Source organism: Contarinia nasturtii, unplaced genomic scaffold, assembly GCF_009176525.2.
Source record: "Contarinia nasturtii isolate CC-2019 unplaced genomic scaffold, AAFC_CNas_1.1 Cnas_scaffold_4311, whole genome shotgun sequence".
NCBI lineage: Eukaryota > Metazoa > Arthropoda > Insecta > Diptera > Cecidomyiidae > Contarinia > Contarinia nasturtii.
In genome coordinates, this window is record NW_022201606.1 from 1,497,327 (window position 1) to 1,519,266 (window position 21,940).

General features: G+C 33.5%; 2 protein-coding genes across 4 annotated transcripts in view; one reads left to right on the plus strand and one right to left on the minus strand.

Annotated features, from left to right (window-relative positions):
• LOC116350641 (apoptosis-stimulating of p53 protein 1) overlaps positions 1 to 21,940 on the minus strand; it is an 81,718-nt gene that overhangs the window by 5,671 nt on the left and 54,107 nt on the right. For all 3 annotated transcript variants that reach the window (XM_031782494.1, XM_031782491.1, XM_031782492.1), the window contains 2 exons: positions 8,656 to 8,954; positions 253 to 611 (listed from right to left, as the gene is read on the minus strand). In XM_031782494.1, coding sequence (XP_031638354.1) covers positions 253 to 611; positions 8,656 to 8,954 — 658 coding nt within the window. The remainder of the gene's footprint in view (positions 1 to 252; positions 612 to 8,655; positions 8,955 to 21,940) is intronic.
• LOC116350649 lies at positions 6,853 to 8,001 on the plus strand. Its single transcript, XM_031782503.1, has 6 exons — positions 6,853 to 6,953; positions 7,014 to 7,222; positions 7,286 to 7,309; positions 7,548 to 7,598; positions 7,670 to 7,693; positions 7,766 to 8,001. Exons 1-6 carry the CDS (start codon positions 6,912 to 6,914, stop codon positions 7,830 to 7,832), a joined length of 417 nt encoding a protein of 138 aa, XP_031638363.1. The 5' UTR covers positions 6,853 to 6,911; the 3' UTR covers positions 7,833 to 8,001.

Sequence of the window (21,940 nt, forward strand, 5' to 3'; positions counted from 1 at the left end):
GAGCACAAAATGAATTGAAGGATAACGTGCCACCACATCGGTGGCTAAAATTAGTGGGGTGAATCGAAAAAGGCAACCCGACAAGTATCATATTTAAACAGATGAATATGTTACAAAATTCATAACCGTTCATCAAATTTAACATATTTCACTAAGCTCATTCGTTCACGCAAAATTATGAAATCGTGTGGTTTTTCCCATGCACACATCAGCACCATGTATGCTACAAAAAGATTGAATAAATTAACTTACTTGTTTGATGTGGCAGCCGTTGAATTGGAATGAGTGTTATTAACAAACTGTAAAACCACTCCATTATTGTTTGTATAGTTGATGTTCTCCGCATTTTGATGATTAAATTGTGACTGTTGTTGCTGTTGCAGTTTTTGCTGATGTTCCGTTTGATTCAGCTGGTTCATCATGTGTAGCTGATTTGTTTTCATTTGATTTTGAAATGCTTGAGATAAATTCGCGGATTTTTTCTTCTGCAATCTCGACTGTAGCTCATAGATTCGTTGGTCCACCGATCGTAGTTCAGCTTGACGCTCAAAAAGTGCCTCACGTTGCAAATGTAAACGGGCATCCTGTTGCAGTGATAACTGATTTCGATACTATAAAGAGGAGAAGAGAGAGAAAGACGGACATTTAAAACAACGAAAACATTCAATATGCAACTCGCATAGTTTTATTTCAGTGTGCAAATGAAAGCAATTTTGATGAAGCTGAATTTAATTTATTCAAGCATTCTATTTGACATAGTTTTTGTTTCGACATCTGAACATTTTCATCCGGTATTTGTACATGATGCATTTATTTGAGCAGTGAATGCAATACAAAGAAAAATGTCAGGATGAAGCTTTGAAGTGTATGATGTTTTTTATAGAAAAGTGGAGTAAGTGAGATTTGGGGCAAAAAAACATGAAAGACAACAACAGAGAACAAAAAAGACTCTTTCTCACGAATCTCAATACGGGTGACATTTTAGTTTGTATTGGCACAGAAACAATGGCTTTGTATCAAGAATAAAAAAAAAAAACATTTCGATGAGAAAAAGTTGCGTCCTGTAAATGAACTTCAACTTTTCTCATTACGACAGTATTCAATAGTAAATTCCAGTGTTTAGAAATACGGGAATAATGGTATAGCGACGAAAAAGTTTTTCACAAAATCACTTGTGCATTGTAAACGATTCAAGTTTTTCATCTCGTCAATGGAAAACATGTACCAGTTTCGTTCGGTTTCATAGTCTAAATGCTAAGGAACTGATAATAATAATAATAATAATGGTAATTTCTTTTTTTACGTATTCCACATCAGGTTAGTCTACACGTCCGCAAGAGCCAGTTGTTTAAAATCAACCGCATGGTATTTTTCATCAAGCCAAGTGTAGAGCATAGCTATCAACACGTCCATCACTACGACAAACAAGTGAAAATACTTGTGCTTCCCAAGGAGTCACATCTCCCGTTAAAAAAAATATGTGCAAAAAAGTGAGTGGATAACATCACAAAAACAAAATAAAATCACTATGCCACTTGACACATTAAGCGACAATCACATTTTAAATGTTATGCTTATTTTCAACCTCTGCTCCATGGAATGTCGAGTCGAATACAGAATGGAATCCGAGAAAAAAAAACCGAAAATTCTGAAGGATCACACTTTTTTGAGAGCAAAAAAGAGGTAGATCGAGGACAAACGAGTGAACGTAAATTACAATATGAACCGGTGTGTCAGCTAAGCACTTTGCGTAACATTGCAAGCTTATTGGATTAGGATTAATACACAGAGCACAGTGTGACGAAAGTCATTTGCACTACCTAGAGTACTGCACCATGTTTGGCACAAATATAAAAGAGTCCCATGGCATTCGGTGCACTTAATTTTAATCTTTTTAATGTGATTCGTTTATTTAAAAATATGTTCCGTGATGGAACTTTCATTCACAACAGAAATATGGCTGAAATATAAAATCGTTTGCAACGAGTTAAAACTTTTTGTGCGTGTTAGTGGGATGAATCCGTTTTTTATGGCACTGTATGCCTATTGTTCAAAGTTTTTTAGCCATCGCCAATCAAACAGCAGTTATGGCTTTTGTTCGAATTGAACTTTGTTTGCGAAGTGAAGTGTAAAAGATTGAGAACATCGTTATCATTTATCCAACAACAGGCAGGTGCTTTATAGAATATCAAAGCACTTGAACACCTATTTGATGGTTTTCACATTTGATCTGTCAAAGTTTTAATTGAACTGATTTTTTAAATGCTTCCGAACCACAATGATTTGAATTGCGCGAAAAATGCATCAATAAAATTGATTCAATGTGAATTTTTCACATTTATTTCCACTCGAAAATTGTATGACCTGACATGTTTTTGATATTAAAGGATGCTAATCAAAATGCATTTTTTCCAATATACACATTGTTGAGGTTGTGTTTTTTTTGCTCATGCCTTTTGCACAAGCATATACATGCAATGAAAATTTAATTTCGATGAAAGAGGAATTATTATTATATTATTTTTACAAGCTACTTGACACAAATAAATATACGTTTGGAAATTGGCATAATATTCACAAAATTCATTATTATTATGAATGATGTAAAATGGTATTATAAATATCAGTACAGATGACTATAAAAATGGTAATAATCGACATATTTTGCGAACTCATGTCTTTAATAACATTTTAATGAGAGATAGTCATGAAGTATTTCATCAACATAACTTTCTGACATGAGTTTACCCACTTTTATTCTCAGTTGCTCAGATGTACAGCAAAATGCAAGTCTATTCGCATACGGTTCCTTTATTTACAAACATTTATTCGGGGACTTGTATTTTTTACTCGATTACAATCCGATTCCGGATGTGTGGTGCCACTGGTATGTAAGCAAGTATGAAAAAAAGTCATCAAAGGTAACAAGGTGGAAACAATTTTCATCCGTGAAATATGTTCAGTGCACATTACATTAAATATATGAAAATTACTTTTACAAGTTCATTTTATGAAATTTATTTTGAAGTGTGTATGCAGTGCACTGAACATGTGCATGTTGCTTTATGTTTTTTTTGGGTTAAAATTAATAACAGTAAACTGTTATGGTTTTGCTAGTTCTTGAGAAGAAAAAACAACGAAAATATAGCAACAATCCTTCTGTTTTCGAAGCATAATTACGTTTTCAGTGTATAAGCAAAGGGATTTATTAAAAATGTAAGTAGTAAAAACGTCTAAGAGTCAATGGTAAGTAATAATTTTTAAAGAGAGAAAAAGACGGTCATAGAGAGCCAGCGATAGAGAGACAAACAAAAAGATAACAAGATTTTGAGATAAAAAATGAGAAAATCTTCTTTTGAGAGATTAAATATTAATTGGTCATTTGTTCATTGTATAATTTGCTCAAACCGCTGTCCATCCAAGTAACTCGATAAGTTTTCCAGCTTCATTGTTGCTCATTCATTTGATGTGTGTGTGCCATTGAGTAATTCAGTATGGAACCATTTAATGGTGCGTATCCATTGAAAATGTTTTCTCATCAACTTCATATTAGATAGAAAGTAAATGAGTTTCTAATGAATTTGTTCATTCTGATAATATACTTTGGCCAATTCGGTCTGAATGAGAAGTCTTTTCATAATTTTCAAGAAAAACATTTCCAAAAGCAACAACGAATCCATGTCCAACTTTGATGTTGTATACAAATAGTTGATGGGCAACTGACGGCGCACCAGCATTCACTCACTTTGGTTTGATTTGAAATGTAAGCGCTTTTAATAGATGTCGGCTTGCTTTCATTTTGTGTGAGATCTTAATGATTTTCTTACAAAACTTTTAAATAAATCTATGTTCATGCAGTGTTATTTATCAGACATTTATGTGCGGCATTGATTGAAACACTTGGTTCAGGGGGTTTGTCAATAAATGTGAGCAAGAATTCCAGCTTCGATATTTGGTTAAAACTGCGCTTATACTGCACTGGAACTGTTTGACATACAATACATTTTTTTGTTTCATTTTTTGTTAAATGCAAAAATGTTTGTTTTCATACGGCAATATTAACTTTTGTTCGACTTTTTGCTTTGTCCCCCGTCCATCATAAGCCCTTTTTGAAGAGCGAAATAGTGTATGAGATGTTTACCAACACAGTACTCAGTCAGTGCTGAAAGGTCGATGGTCACATGTACACCACACTAACAAAATACACTATAGCAAACACCACATTATTCGAAAGAGAAAATTAATTTCGGTCTATAGCTTAAAATACCAACGAGCGTTCACATTTTGCTTGTGTGTATATGCGATGGTGTTGTTGTTATCGCTGCCATTCGCTGTTGCTGCTCAATGGAGAAGGGTGAATAATGGAAATCATTTTATTAAGTGCATTAACATTTAAATTGAAAGCCCCAGTTAAACAATGCGAACAATCCTATATAAATAGGTATATTAATTTCTATCGATGTGGTTTTACTTATACACTCTAACATTTTTCTATGTGATATGCATGCGCAAAGAAGTGTTTTAACCGTCGATTCCATCAGCTCTTTATATATGTAAACTTTAAGCTCATTATAATGCCAGAATATTGAAAATTCCGTGCACATTATGCAGTGCTTTTAGCGCTGCAGCTTGCAATTTCATTAATTACATTTCACCATGTATTTATGTAAAATCGAAAGAAAATAACATAAACAATTCAAATGATTTTCATACTACGAACATTTGAGGAATGTTCCTTCGAAAAGAAAAACAACAAAAATTGAAATGATATTCTAAAAATAGTTTCAATCAATTTATAAACGTTGGGTTCCAATACCATTCCAATAATTTCGTGTGTAGAATAGCCGGCACAGATATCGATTTATGGCACAGTCAATTTGGAACCAATTAACGAATCCCAGCAGTTTGAAAATGTGGCATCAGATAAACTGGAGCAAATGAATATGGAACGTTATTGGTTTGAATGGCAGATTTCAGGTCAATATTGACGTGTTATATTAAGGATAATTGATTGACTTTTCATTTGAAATGAAAAAGAGAGTATCCGATTTATTCTCTTGCTGCGATATAAGTCTTGGAAAATCATAGCCAATAAAAACCGTTTACGTATCAAAGCATATTTTGAATAACCGGAACCACATAACCACATAGCAACTGAAAAATGTTCGAACAAGCCAGGGTTTGAATATTGTTTCCGCTTACGACAAACTACAAATGAATATATTTGGTGAAATATATGCTCAAGTTTACAATAGTTTTAGTTTTATAAAATTTACAATGAAAATCGAATTTTATGCAAAACCATGTACGTTGTCCATGCTATAGTGGAATTTTTGATCGCTTACTGAAACATTTTCGAATGAATTTATTTAATTTTGCTGACTTATCAACCGTTTTTCACTCCTTCCAACAATGTAAATAGTTGAATTTTAGTTGGCGAACGGGAAAATTTCAATGAATTTATTTCATTATTTACTTAAAACGTCAAGTTACTCATGAATACGGGGTTACGAGACCAAAACAGAAAACGAAATCCAGTAAAAACGCACCCGAGATCATTGGCCGAATGTTCGTCGAATAATTTGTTGATTACATCAAAAATATTATTTTTTCATTTTCGAAAATTAATTAGAAATAACATAGAGACGTGTGGCAGGCAATTTTGCAATGAATTTATTCACGCTGGGAATATTGAAATGAGGTTATTACACAACCTCTCTCATTCTCTTTCGGTGGGTTTGTGCACGGGCTCATGGTGGCCTTGTGTACAGACTCTAGGATAAAGACGAAAGTTCAAAGCGACCCACCAATTAGAGTAATTCATATTTTGTGCGTGCTCATTATCTCATTTCGTATTATTATTAGAAAAAGTCTATTGAGCCAATTTATTGATGCGATTCACAAAAGTACCAGCAAATATTTATTGAAGGACGAGCCATTAAATATAATATATATATATATATGCGCCGCGTCGATACAGCATGGTACACATTTTTTTACCATCACATTTGAAAGATGATGGGAGCTCGTGTTTTTGCCTACCAAAATACGATGATGGTAAATAACTAATTTATTGATTAAACATTCAAATACAATTTATGTTATGTATGGAGGAATCGTTTCATCGTTTATGGACTCAATCGAAACAATCGTTTGCACCGTGCCCATTGCATACTTAAGCACAGGCTTAAGAAGGGTTCGTTCTATTGTTTTTAATGTTGAGAATGTAGCGTTTTAAGCTTGGAACAATCGATAAAGTGTTCGTGTTTCGGTGACATTTGCATGTCCAATGGAAAAAACCAACGGTACAATGCGCGGTTACATTCGTATCAAACCTATGATTGAAATGTTACTTTAGCGCTATTCTTTGAATTTGAAAGGAAAATACATATTTGAGAAATATTATCAATCATGGTGATCACATGAAACATCCTGTAAAATATTTTTCACACGTGATGTTAACCCATGTTTGACTGACTTGATTGAGTATTGTTAAAAAAAAATTGCCGCTGATTAATTGAGCTTCAACCGTTGAGGTAATGGTCTTAGAGCCTTCAAAATAAATGTCAGATTTTGGAATCTCATTAAGCTCCATACTCAGTCGAGCAGTTTTTGCGGTATTGTCCGACTCGATTTCTTTATCATTTTGACCTGAATTTTTGAGCCTTCTGTCAACTGTTTACAGTCAACATACATCTGTTACAAACAGGCATTTTCATTTGCGAATAAAAATGTTTCTAGTATTCATAAGGTCTGTTAACAGAAAAACAAAATATTTGAAAAAATTCTTTTCAAAAACATATGTCGAAAAAAACATGCGTAAACGTAATAAAAAGTAACATTCAATAAATATAAATACTGGTTTTAAAACCTAGTTCATTTGGTACCTAATTTCTTCTATAGTGATAAATATGAAGTTTACAGCTATATCTTTTGGTCTAGTTTTGACATTGGTAGTGCTGTGTGATTGTTAAAAAAAAGTTGTTTTAATTCTTTTTTATTATTATTGACAGGTTCTTTTGTTGGTTCATAAAGCAGAAGGTGGCGATGGTTCAAGTGGTAGTGGTGGTCCAATTAAAAGTGGTAAACGTATTCGTAATCGAGGAAGCGAATATGTGAGAAGTAATAAATACGATGTTTCATCTCTCGTTGGCGATTTTGGCAATTTTAATCTTAAGGAACCATTAGACGATCGTAGATTGGAAAAATGTAGAAGAGATATGTATGTTCATTGAATTTGTGAACATTTTTTTAGCGGAAACTAATTTCAATCAAATTATTTTAGAAAACGCAAGAATATGTCAAGCACGTGAGTATTTCGGTTTTAATCAATTTTGACAATTACTTCATTGGGTTGGTTTCTTATCGATGTTCACTCAGAAAGTCCAAGGAATGAGAATTAAAGATTTTTGTCGGTTTTAAATATAAATCAACATGAAATTCGACTTATCATGTATTTAAATCATTTCTGAATGTTGTTTGATTCACCTCACAATTGTTATTATTTCTTAAAATAATTTCATCATTTGCTTTTTTAATTCCCTTAGACTTGCCTATCTGGGCAAGCTCGGAACAAAGGAGGCAAAATTGGCAGTTTTGTAAGAACTTTTTAGAGTTTAATTTATAAAAAACACGCTACTAATTTGTTTTTTTTTTATGTGATCATCAGAAATGAGGTGTACCAAATATGGGGGTAAGAATTATTAACTGAACACATTTAAGCTTGATTCGAAATTTGATTTGTGTTCTATTTATTAAATTGAAGTGATGATATGCCTGCATCCATTAAACCAGTGTACGACCAATTTAAATCCATGTACGAAGGAATGTAATAGTCAATTAATTGAAAGGTGACACCATCATTAAAGAAGTCAACATCAATGAAGTCTGGTGCTTTCTAAAACACCCTAAAAATTGTGTTTTACATTAAATTTGTAACAAAGTGATGTAATTTCGTAAAATCACCCGAATAAAAAATTATGAATATGTCGGTGTAAATAATCACATATTATTTTCAACCTACTTTCCTCAAGACTTAGATTTACATTTGGAATAATAATTTACTTGAATAGGATTCGAAGTAACTATGAGTATGATGGACTAACTTGTAAATAAATAAGTTCAATTGAAATTGAACCTTGTTTTAACTTTCATTTAGTTCACATTTTCTCTTCAGATTATTTTACATGCAATAAAAGGAACAAAGTTGAAACCATACAATACATCTTACAACAGGAAAATGTTGGCACCATAACGCTTTAAGCTTGAAACAATCGATAAAGCGTTCATGTTTCCGTGACATTTGCATGTCTAATGAGCAAAGTCAAAGGTACAACGTGTGCGTGCGTTCATATAAAACACATATGAATTTAAACGAACCCATTTTTTTGTATTTTTCTGGGCTTGCCGCTTTTTTAAATATCGATTTGTATTTTTTATCATACGGCAATGGTTAAAAAAAGTCGTCAAAATTCGATGTTGCATGATAAATATCGAAATGAGTGAAAATATTTTATTCATAGCATTTGCATTGAAATTCAACAAGAAATAAGTTCTGCTACTGTAACACAGTTTGGTAATCATCCAGAACGCTGATCGAAAATATAAAGATAGCGAAAACAAAAAAATATATTGTTGTGAAATGTGCTTTCTTACCATTAATTCACGCCGCAATTTATCAAGTTCACGAGCAGCTGGTGACGTGCCGTTCAAATGTTGTTGAATATTGGTCGTTCCATTATTATTACCATTGATGTTCAAACTATTTACTGTAACAGCGCCATTTGCTTGATTCAAAGCAGCTCCGGCTGTTGTTGTTATTAAATTCAGTGGACCACGTCGATCTCGTCGCAATTCTTCCAGTTGTTTTGTCAATGCATCGACCTTTGCGACAGCCAAGCTCAGCTCCTTCTCTTTTTCACTGAATAGAGCACGAATCGAATCGAGGTCATTGCCTGGATTAGGAATGGACAATAAAAGAAAATAAAAAAATGCATTGGTTAAATTGGATTACAATAACGAAAATGAAATGAAATTTCAAATATATTTCTATTTCGAGACAGTTTCGAGAAAATTGGATTTCTTTTAATGACGCATTTTGCATTAATGCATAGCAACACACATTATTATTATTACATGGTTGCAGTAAACATCATGCAGTCACATTGAATCAAACGCTTTATTGCTTTGCACGTTACACACGAAATTCGGTAGCTTAAGTCTTCATACATGAATATTGTATTAAATCTTGAACATACACATCAAAGCATATGGTGCTAGAACTCGGTGAGTTCATATGATAATCGAATGTACTAACGTGCCGATAGAAGTATGGAGGAATTTTCTTTTCTTTCTTTCTGGAATATCATCTCTTGCCAAACTACAATTAATTGAAATGAAAAACTTTCAAAAACTCAAAACTAATATAGATCGGGAATGTGGTTTTCATTTTTATTTGCTGTGAATCTTAACGTGGTTAAATAGAAGCAAATAAATTCCATGGAATTTATTCAATTTCCTTCATATCACTTAAGCTCGACTGGCGCTCCATTTTCACACGTACGCATGAACGAATATTCATAGTATCACGTACACATGCTAAGCTCTCTACTTTATTCGTTGCCTTTTGCGCTATTGCATTTTTTTCTTTTCTTTTCTTTTCGTTTCGTATCGTTTCCAAATATATATAGTGTTAGACATGTATGGCGTGACATCATCACTCTATTTATTTGGTTCGTGCTGGTGCCGCCAACAAATCACATCTATTATATGAAAAATGGTATGGTATAAACACACATGAAGAGCAACACGAACAACAACAAAAAAGAATGCTAGAAAGAGTTTGACAGAATGAATTGTCAAGAATCTACTGAACGGAAGTGGTATTGCTGTAGTACTCTTTTTTTTTTTGCAGAACCATTGCCACAGATGTGCGGTAAGCTGTAGTTGATTCACTAATTTCCAGGATGAGCGAGCACATTTCTTACTAACACGTTCATTCCCACGATAATTTATATTGAAATGATCTTGTGCTCATCACACCCGCACTCTTCGAAAATGTCTTGGGGTGCGATTGTTTTGTTTTGTGACTTTGGTGTGAACGGTGTGAGCTATTTCACAATTCACACGCTGCACAAATCGATTTTCCATGGAGAATCAATAAGACAATCAAATCGCTCTGAATTGCTTAGCTTAGCTGAATGATAATGAATTCTTCAAGAGCATTATATACTCATTTGTGTCGGTGAGTTTATTCAATTCATCTTCACTTCAATCAACCCAGTTATCTGCTGCTTTACGGAACTTTAGATAACATCATCGACATTTCATTTCCATTTCCATTTTCGATTCATTCATTTCACGCAAAAAATAAACACATGAACCAATTCTTCTCGCTTTTCTTTTTTTTTTTATTCTTTTTAAATAAAAAAGGAAATTGTAATTCGACTTGCGACGAAGTTTGCCCTGGTTGTGACATCGATTCAGTTCTCGGATGATTTCCCACCCTGCGCAAAATGCATTATCGATAAACACTTTTAGTGAAGAAAAAGAGAAAAATTCAACTTATCAGCAAAGCATTTGTGTAATTAAAAAGTTGTGTCATTAGCGCGTTCGCGCTATCTCTCTGTCTCCCTCTTTCCTGCTCTATTTTTCACCGATTCTGCAAAGCACAAAGCAATACATGCTGCGAAAACGATGCTTCTTTCATTTGATGGAAGACGACAACCGAAAGAAAGCAAAATACGAATTAAAAAGAGAGACGTGTAAAAGCAAAGTGAACAGTGAAATAGAGAGAAAAGTACCGAGAGGAAAACAATGTTAATTAATCCATTTAGTTTAAAACGAAGCACAAAATACTTTGATACTGGTGAGATGCAAAATATCATGGACGATGATACGAAATACGAATTTAGCAAACGGGAAAACGAGACATTAAAATGTTGTAAACGATTTGAATTGGAAGAAAATCCGAATGAGAGTTACAAATTCGCTTCAGAAATTGATTATTAAGTACATTTAATGCGATTTGATGAAAACATGAATGGAAAAGGGAAAAAAGGCGTAAAAATGCTGGTCCTCGTATTTGTAACAACTTTTCAAGGGCTTATGCTTGAAAATGAGGAAACCTTCCAAAGTTTAAACAAAATAAAAAAAAGAATATTTCGTCCCTCATATTGATAAGAGAAACATAAAAAAGCAGCACTGCGCATATAATTGCAGGCAAAGTCAATATAAAAGAGCATATCTTTCAGTTTTTAAAATGCTTTGCTTTTGACGTAAATTCATCAATTTCCAACGGTCTAATTCGAATAATTTTGACCCACTCACACTAAGGCTGTAACATTTTGTTTACCTTCTGTGTCAATATTTATATACGAACGTTGAGTTCATGCTTCGGAAGGTATTGCACCCAAATGAATTTCGATTAATTATTGACATTGCTTGGAAATGGTGCTGAATTGCGTTTTCAAAAACATACACAGCGTCTACATCATATAACGAAAATAGACTGAAATCGGTCCCAAAGCTTTTGTGAAATAAAATAGGTTTGTATTTTTTTCTTTTGCTATTCGAAATAGCCTTTAATGATGTGTTGATATGCGCGAGTGGGGCGTAGTAAAAATGCTGAAATCATGTCGACAAATTGCGTTCAACACAAAAGTCGAAGTCGTACAATTGGATTCAGATACAATGTCATGGCGATTTGAATACAATTGATCAACGTATGCATTTTCATATTCATTGTTGCCTCGCGATGGATTTTGCATGGGTCATTTAGAATTTTTGTGCTATTATTAAGCATCAAACTGGTTTTCACCGATTGTTTTCTTTTTTACCAATTTTTTTTTGGTCATTGTTCTTGACTGAATTGTATTGCTGCCATGGTTTGTTGATTGTTTGTCCATGCCTTTTTAAAGTAAATATTGATTTTCTCAAGCGAATGACAAAACTGACATGCCATTCAATCGTTGAAGTTTCAGTGAACATATGTCGATAATGCTTATGGCTGTTGGTGTTGTTCTTGTTGTTGTTTGAGTTTAATGGAATGTTTTGTTTGTGTTTAACACACGTGTACAAGCGGAATGGGAACGGGAGTACGACAGTGTGTTTATCTTTGTTCGATCAATGTGACGTAACCTGCACTTGAGCACAAGCGGGCGTCAGCCGAATGTCATCAGCATGTCGTTGATGGAAAGCACTGTGCGTCCAATATTCATGTATTATAATATTCAACACAATTCAGTGTTTCATGGGTTGACAGCTTGGATTTCCTTATTGTTTTCTTAAACAATAACTGCAGGCAAAATGATGATACCACGGCGATAATTTGATGGAAGTGATTAATTGAAAACATCAATTCAATTTTCAAGTTTCTTTTACAGAAAACGATCAAGCTGTGTGTGTGTGTGGAATCGTTTTTTCTCTTTGGTTTTGCGGCAATCCCTTGGATTTCATTCCCATTAGAACACTAATTTTATGTTGTACAATTTGAATGATGAGTGTACATCAGATTTTTCTTGCTTCTTGACTTATTTGGAAGTGCGAAGCACATCAACCGAGACCGCCTCGTCGTTCTGCTACCTCGATGCCTCATACTGAAGAATCCAAAGTGTAAACATTCGCAATTACACTCTAGGCCGTCTATATAGATGTGCGAGAGAGAGTGTGTGTGTGTGTGTGTGTGTGTGTGTGTGTGTGTGTGTGCGTGTGTGTCGGTGTGTGTAATATTTTCTTTTAATTAATGCGATGCATCACCTATTCCGTTTCATTCATTATGGCTTTTATCTAAGCGAACGTCGACAAACATTTGTGAGTGTTACATAGCGATGGAGAGTGTATAAAATACACTGCCAGTTTTTGGCCGTAGAGCTTAATGTGAAACGTGGAACCGTACTACTAAGAAAAACAAACTACTCGACATTCATATTTTGAATTTTTTGCCACAATTTTTTTAAAATAAATTACACCTTGAAAATTGATTTTGCCAATATTTTCACTAATTTGGCCTCAAACGGCCACCTGGGAAAGGTAGATTGATGCTAGTGATATGTCATGATACTATTGATCACGTGGATGACACATATATGAGATTGGAGACTTTTTTATGCGAGTCTCGCTAATCAGCGCCATCATACCTGACATCCCTCAACTAAATTTACATCTCTAGCATGTAAACAAATTTGCTCTATGTAACGTAACACAAATGCACATATTTATTATTTATTTTTATTTTAAATATATTTTTCCTTTATAATAATAATATATTTTTTAAATTTGATTTTATTTGAATTTTTGAACAAAACTATTTTTTTTTTTTATGATGAAAATGATGAAATATTATTTTTCTCCGACGTCTCCAACCAAATTTACGTAATGTATTTTACGTATTCATGTTTTTGACAAGTCATTTGTCAATTTAGATTTATGACATTTGAGAGCCTGAAACCCAAAACAAGTTATAAAAATTCTTTTCGGAAAAAAAGCATAAGAATGTATTTTAAATGAAAAATACGATAGAAAAAAACTGAGAGTTAAAAGAGCACATACAGAACTGAGAGCTAAAACAGAATATAATTTCAGTTAGCGACAAAACAAACAAGCGATATGTTATATTTTAACTCTCAGTTTTTATTCTTCTCATTTTTGCTCTGAAAGTAAATATGTTTTTATTTGACTCCGAAAAATATTATATTTAGCTTTCGTCACAATGCGTTGCATTTTTTCTCTTTCATGTAATATGACACGAGATTAACTTAGTGAATTGTTTGTCAACATTCTCTCTTTCAAAAATGATTTGGATACAACGAGGCATCTTTTAACTTTCGCCGTTTTAATGTGTGATCGAAGGAACAGCGTTTTTTACTCCAGTTTGATTTTAAATACTACGAATTGAAAATCAGTTTTTGTTGGAGCACATCAATTTTGGTGCAGTACTTTCCCGAACTCGTACAGATTGATAGCACTTTGAACACTTTTTCAGCAATTTGTCTATTGCCTTTTGTTGTATGCGCCATTACAATATTCTTTTGCGATATTTTTTATACAAAAGCGGTCTACGTACACGTTTTTTCGATCGTTCAGTAGATATTCACTAGCCTATTTGGCTAATAATAATGTGAACTGAAAAACAATGATTTGAAATTCAAATTTTGAATTAAGAAATCGACAAATAGTTTTGTCGTTGCAGATCAATTAAAAAAAATAAGATTTTACAGATACGCATAATACACAACATGAAATTCGGTGCGAATACGACCAGCGTATTTGTATATCTTCTTCTTGGTGTGTTAGCGAATAACGGTAAATTGCTGTTGGATTTACACTGGTCAATGCATAAATATAGGAATCACAGTATACTCATCGTATCGCAGTAGCGACGTGAAATTAGAGCATTTGTTTTTGTTTATTTTATTGCTTTGTAAACAAATTCTTCTATTACATTTTGTTCTATACGAATCCAAATAAAATGTTTTTGACGAAAAGCAAATATAATATTTATCGGTGCCAAATAAACACAAATACATTTTCAGTGCTAAAATGAGAAGAATAAAAACTGAGAGTTAAAATACAACATACGGAATTGAGAGTAAAAACAGCAAATCGATATATGCTACTTTTACTCTCAGTATTCTATGTGTTGTTTTAACTCTCAGTTTTCTATATTCTCGTTTTGCGCTCAATAATTTCTTATGCTCTTTTTTCGAAAAGAATTTTTATAATTTGTTTTGGGTTTCAGGCTCTCATTTCGTCATTTTTCGCATTTTGAAGTCGCTGTAAATAGCGTTATAAAAATGGTGAGAAATAAATATTAGACTGATATATTTTTTATCAGTAATTTATTCTTTAAGTTTATTTTATCTCTTTATTTTGTTTTTTACCAAAAGCTGTGTATTGTTTTATGTTTGTTTTTAAATATTTTATGTAACCTTACAAATGGGTTGGTGATTTGATTGATATTGAAACAGGACGTTCCAAATTGACAAATGACTTGCCAAAAACATGAATACGTAAAATACATTACGTCAAAAATGTCACAATCTCTCCCATCTCTCCAAGCCAACAGATGGCATTAATGTAAACCATTCGCAATGTGTCTCTTCTTAGAGCCATCCACTTGCTATTGATAGTACGATATGAATAGCAATTTTTCTCTTCAACAACAACAATTTTTCGCTTCAATATTTTCCTTCGAATATAATAGACATTCAAAATATCAAAATAGAGCTCTATATTTGAAGGAATATATTGGAGAGAAAGAATTGTTGTTGTCACAAAACTGAAATGTACCAATAGCACGATATTCATATCGTACTATCAATAGTATCATGATATATCACTGGCGTCATTCTATTCACTGTGGGAAACACATTCACAAGTTCGATTGGCTGATAAGCTATATACCGTTGGAAAGAGGGCTTCAAGAGCTATCATCTGGCAAAGGTTCATCAAAATCATAGAACTAGGTTGCTTGCAATAAGATTCGGAAGCCGATTTTTCTCACAATTTTTCATATTTCGGCCAAACGGCCAGCGTAAAACGCCATCAAACCTGCCGGAAACTCCATAATTTATATACCATTCGAAAGGTAATTTTATAAGGAATCTAAAACAATTTGGTGCCTCGGGTGTCTCCAACTTTTTTTCAACAAGTTTCATCTAGATCCAAAGTAATCAAATTAACACTAGAGTAAAACTCATTTATTTCATCGTTTATCCACCCAATAAAGTTGCCGAGAAATATGATTCCACCCGAATCCATTCGTTATCCACTCAATAAATGGTGAGTGGAATCGAAATATTTTTCTAAGTGGAATCCAAAAAAGAGGGTCCATGAATGAAAAAATTAAATGGGGAGCACTTATGGGGAAAATAAAAAATACGTCTGGAGGGTTTTTCATGCCCTATCGAATGCCGAAAACCCGAACTCTCTATCTTTTCTGGTTTTCTCTAAAAACACTGAGCAAACATATATATATATCTTACTATTCCATAGCTTAATGTATAAAACTACGTTTCACATTAAGCAATATGCAATATAATAGACACATTTAGATCCAACAACTGTGTATTATTTTTAGGCAAAAAGCATGGGGAAAATATAGTTTAGCATTTCATAACACATATGGATTTCGTGTGTTCGATATTATGCATATATATGCATTATACACTGTGTTACGCTCGGTTTGTTCAAATGAAAGCGAACTTAATATTTTGAACAATACTCGTTGATACAGCAATTGTCAGTGCATTCTATTTCCCGACAGCGTCATGTGTCTATGTGCGCTAAATTAAATCAGTTTCGCCGTATAAAATAATTTGCATCCATATAAGTTCTTTGAGCTTCCATACTCCGTTGGGCATTCGCATTTTTCCAGCTTCAATGACATTCAATGTGATGATGGCATTTCACATATGCACGTTCATTAACGCTATGTGTAATAAATGCAGTACATAGTTTCAAGCCCATTCATGCACACACATATATCAACTAAAAACATCATTAAAAAAAGCCAACCACTATTTGAAAGAAGAAGAGACTTGGCTTATTTTGATACTGTATACACATTTTCAATGGGATGTAGTATGCTTGACGTATGTTCGCAATGTATTCTAAATGGAAGCAAACTGTCAACCATGCCAAATCTTATCGAAAGGAATGAAGGCAAATTGAGAATACACAGCACATTAAAAGAGAGATTTTTTTTGTCTTTCAACTTGTCTGACTTGTCATCTTGATTATAAACAACAATAAAATATGACGTTAAAAGTGAAGTTGAAGTTTAAAAATATCTGTTTGATATGTAGGCAGGTCAAAAACTCAAATTGTAAATGAAGCGAAAGCAAATTTTTTTCTTGTGAATATGAATGTTAGGGAAAAAGAATAATATTCAAACTCTTGTGGCCCTCACTGTATGCAATCACGAGCCTAGTTCATTGTTTTGATTTGAATGAATATTTTATACCTGCAGGTGATACCGTGAATTTTGTCGTTAAAACTATGTCTAAAGCAGTCAGGCTTCATTTTGTGCGCTCGCCGAGCTAGTCATTCAAAATCCAAAAGAAAACGTGCAATTATTCAGCAGAAATAAGAATGAAAAATAAGAGTTAGAGACTAATGCCATGGGCTAGATTTTTGTTTTCCGCTTGATTCTTGAAACGCAGGATATAACCCAAATGACTGTCTCTAGGAAAAAGACTGTGTTCTGTTCTATGTTCTGCGTTTCAAAATGCAAAATTTTCATTGCGAACAATTTATATCAAAAATTAAATGTGCACACGACTCAATGGCGGCTTCGTTTCCATACTCATATGACTAATAACTTTTTCTTTTGTATTTTATTTTCTTTTTGTTCATATCAGCGCATTCCAATGCTCATATTATCTTGATAATATTAACTTTTAATGATGAGCACTTCGCAATGCGACTAGGCAACACAATAAATTCTCATAAAGTAATACCTAAAGTCAGAAAAATTAAAACATATATTCGTTTTATAGAAATCTCTCGATGTAAACAACTGAGATCGAATGAAAACAGCGGGAAATAAAAGTTTATTTTTGTGAGATGATTTGAATATTAAAGGGACAAAAGCACATTGTCAGAGAGATAGAGAGCTCTTTTTTCGGTTGAACTCTGCTCCAATGCTTGGTAAATGCTTCCTTTAATACCTTTGAACGCTCAAACCAAATGTAACCATTTGCTTCGCAAATAGAAACTGGATCTCCTATAAATACTCGCTCACACATTTATAGAACTAGGTGCTCTGACCGTATAAATCGCATTTGGTGAATTCAAAACATTGTGGGAGACCAGTTGCAAAAAAACATTAGGATTTCCGTCTCATCCATTCAACGTTCACAGCAACAATGATGCCATTCTTAATCATTTAGATGAACTTTTTTCCACTGAGTTTTGTATCTTCAGTTTATAAATGGTTTTTTTTTGTGTTAACACAAAATCGCACAAAATTAAAAAGATTTTTTTGACCAAATACATTCATTTTGGTACAGAAAATCTCCGTACTTAATGAAATTCGGAAGCATTTCAATGTTGGTTTTTATTCGAAAGCTTTTAAAAATGAACGATAAAATGTTAAATTTAAATAAATGCTCGGTATATTTTCCAACTCGAATTTCAAATGCAATCTTTGCGAACCAATTTTTCTCGCTTTGCAGTACATCAATTTCATACACACATACATACATAGACACCTTTGCAATTACGGAACTGTTAAGCGTTAATAAATTCCATTTAATTTCCGCACCAACGATAAAAAAATGAACCAAATGGATTTTTGCTAATGAACCAAATACAATGGATACACTCTTTTTTAAATTATGTTGATTAACTTAAAGTTAAGCAAAAATCCCTCTCTGATTTAACTTTAACGTTCGATAAATTTTCGTCTGCCAGTTCTCGGGGGAATTTACTTTTAAACGAATTTGATTTCAACAATTTTCTTTTCAGTCAGAACGAAATATACGTGTTAAATTAATTTAACACTCTTTCAACGAAGCGCGCACGAAAACAACACGAATACAAGCATAGTTTTATATTTTTTGAGCGAAAAAAGGAAACATGTCAAACGATATCACAGTAGAAAGTGAAAAATCGCATAAATGTCAAAGCATTTGTGGCATGTTTTACATTTATTATGTTTGATCACAAGACGCCAAGACTCTAATGATAATTATGAAACATTTTCCAGATGAAGTCACATGCTTGTTTGATGTTATACTTGGAAAACTTACCTTTCGAAACTTCTTTCTAAATACACAAAAGAGATTTTTTTTTTTTGCTTTTTGTTGTCATCAAAGAAATATTTCTTTTTCGGTACAGGGTGAACAAAGAATGCTAGATCAGTCGGGTAGCATTTCATTGACATTATGGGGCCACAACATTTTTGATGAGGGTATGACCCGATTGATGTTATTTTTCAAGTGGGATTGAGTGTAATTAGCTAATCCAATAAAATTACATTATTTTTCCCCAAACATCGTTATTTTGTCAAAAAAAAAAACTGAACAAATTTAATGATTTTTTTTCGATGAAAATCAATTTTATTATAAGAACTTAAAAATCTATTGAATCATCATTTTGCAAAAGCAATAAAGCCAGCTACAAGCACTCTATAATTTCAATTTAATAAGATCATTGGGTTCGCGAAAGATTCCTTGGTATTTTTTTATTGAACACGCTGTGTGCTTAAGGTACTTTAACCATTGCATTGTGGAATTGTAAAGGCGCTCCGTGTTCCCCCTCAAAGGCATTTGAACAAAGCAAATTTGACGGAAGCGTAAAAAATGTGTACAAGCAATTAAAAAGATATATTATACTTTCCCCATCCTGTGTTTAAGTGGATACATTTCAAGTGGACCAACGAAGGCAGAAAAAGCACAAAGTGTAGAAAAAGTCTGCGCTCATTTTTGTGTGAAAAATGAGAATAAAAACGGCAACGAAGTAGGAGAAGGAGATGGAGCACGAGAACAAGAAAAAAAGCAACTCAAACAAAGGGAATGTATAAAAAAATGATAAGGGAACATTGCATCACTCTTGTTCTTGCTATTACGCATTTGTTTGGGTCTATGTCTCTCTTTCGCTCTCTCAGTGTCTCTGGTTCATCAAGTGAAAATTAGAATTTTAGATGAAGTGAAAAGATATATTTGGTTTTTCTATTTTATTTGGTTCAAATCACGCACATGAAGAATTATTTTGAGCGACTCGGTATTTCGAATGATATTCTATAATTTCACAAACTAAAACACCGTTATAGCAATTGTGCCTTTTCAAAAATGTTAACAATCACATGTTTTTCGACTGGCATTTACCGAACAGAGAGAGAGAGAGAGAGAGGAGCAAAGCTTCGTTGCCGTAAATATAAAGATCAAAAGTTCCAAACGATTTGCTCGTTTCACATTCGCATAAATTTTGTATATGTGTCGAATGAATATTTTTCGGTCGTCGCTTGAATTGGTGCTGTGTAGTGTAGTGTACATATACGAGATGGTTTTGACGTGAACCTATTTACGTTGTGGTTGGCATTCATTAAATAAATTCTTTCCTCATTTCTTTAGCTAAAGCTATTTTGAGCCAGCCATTTGATAGCAGATCTGATATCTGCATACTGTTCGGTCTGTGTGCTCCTCCATCAAGTCAAGTCATTCTCTACTTTCTTTGCAATTTATTCGATTCGGGTGTTGTCTATGGGTGTGATGAGAGTGTATTTTAATCTGTTTGACGATGAATGCGAAACAATTCAGCAATCAGCATCCCGAATAAAGCGTGAGCACGCGAAAGCAAAATGATATCATAAAAAATGTCCTTCGCTTGCGAATTATTCCTATGTTAATAAGATAGAAACATTTTTCCTTGCAATTTCATCGAAAAGTTGGCATTTCATTGTGTGTATGCGTGGCTTGCTGAAGTATTCAAAGAAGCCCATAAGCTATTGCATAGCTATAAGATGTGCTACACTTAATTTATTCATTTATTTAGCTCGCTGCTTATTTACAGTGTTCGGTTGATATTGAGAATTAAACGGATGACAATGTGATGGACAATGTGCATGGCATTTCATGACATCGCATAGTGCGTACATCGTATACATAAGGACAATGAAGCATTTTCCTAAATACCATCATTGAATTCATTTTGATAGATTCTTCGAAATTGCTATGAAGCTTAATTTTACCATGGCAGAATATTGAGTTCAAACCACTGATAGAAGAATTCATTTCTGTGTCAGCACATTTCTTTTCGTCTTCGTCGTCGTCTTCTTCTTCTGGTTCGGTGCTTTTGTGAAACGCGAAAAGCAGCATCCAGCATTTTATGTATGCACACTTGTCGATTCCTGCACATATTCCAGCGTCATACTCAAACAGTTTGCTCATATTGAAATCAATAAACTAAAGAATCCAATAATGCCATATCCATAATGCGATAAAATAATAACTTTGTGAAAGAACGTTGTCGTTATAGTCATTGCTATCGTGCCCCCACCGTTGTACACTGTACAAGCAAATGAAATATAAATCGATGGAAAATGCGAAGGAAAAAAAAATATTTCGAGGCAAAAGTGGTTCGTGACAATAATACAGAAAACAATGTAAAAATTTCGAGTATCACATTGCATGCGAAAGAAAGACAACATAAGCCAGCCAACTACAAACATCATCGCTGCCAGCATCCCCATCATTCGCAACGATAGAAAAGTCGTGTACGAATCAGAACCGTATTTTTTCGACAAATTTGATGCAGCGAACGTATTTTTTTGCTTCTTCAAAGTTTTGCTCCTGTTTCATGTCAGATTTCATTTCTGGCACGGTTCTTTCTCATTCGTTGTGTGCACAAATTCAACTTTGAGTGGCAGGATTTGCGATGTCAGTCGTTTCTCTTTCACCATAAATGCACACAGAGAGAAAGAGAGACTCTATGAATTGCCGAGTTTGTGTGTTATGGATGTTGTTTGTGTTTTGTTGTCTGCATGTATGGATTTGTCGTTTTCATATGTATGGTGACGTTTATTTATATGTTGAGTGTCATTGAGATTTTGTACTGGAAACACATTCGAACATGTGCACAATTCGTGTAATACCTGCCGATGGAGAATATCACTTGAAATTTTATTGCCCACTTATTTTTTTTGCCATGCACATTTTTTCTACTTTACTCTCTCTCTCTCTCTCTCTCTCTCTCTCTCTCTATCTCTCTCGGTCGATACAATTTTTATCACATCGAATCGTAAAAACTTTTTCCTGTGGCTGATTTAAATAAAAAATCGTGTCTCAAACCAACTGATTCGATCGACTCTATTTTTCCGTTCGTTTTATTTAGTTCTTTGCGCTTTTTGTTTCGCGTTTATATATAGATTTGTTTGTATTTATTTTATTTTGTTGTTTTTTGCCAATGAGATTTACATCTTAATAAATTGTTTTGTTGC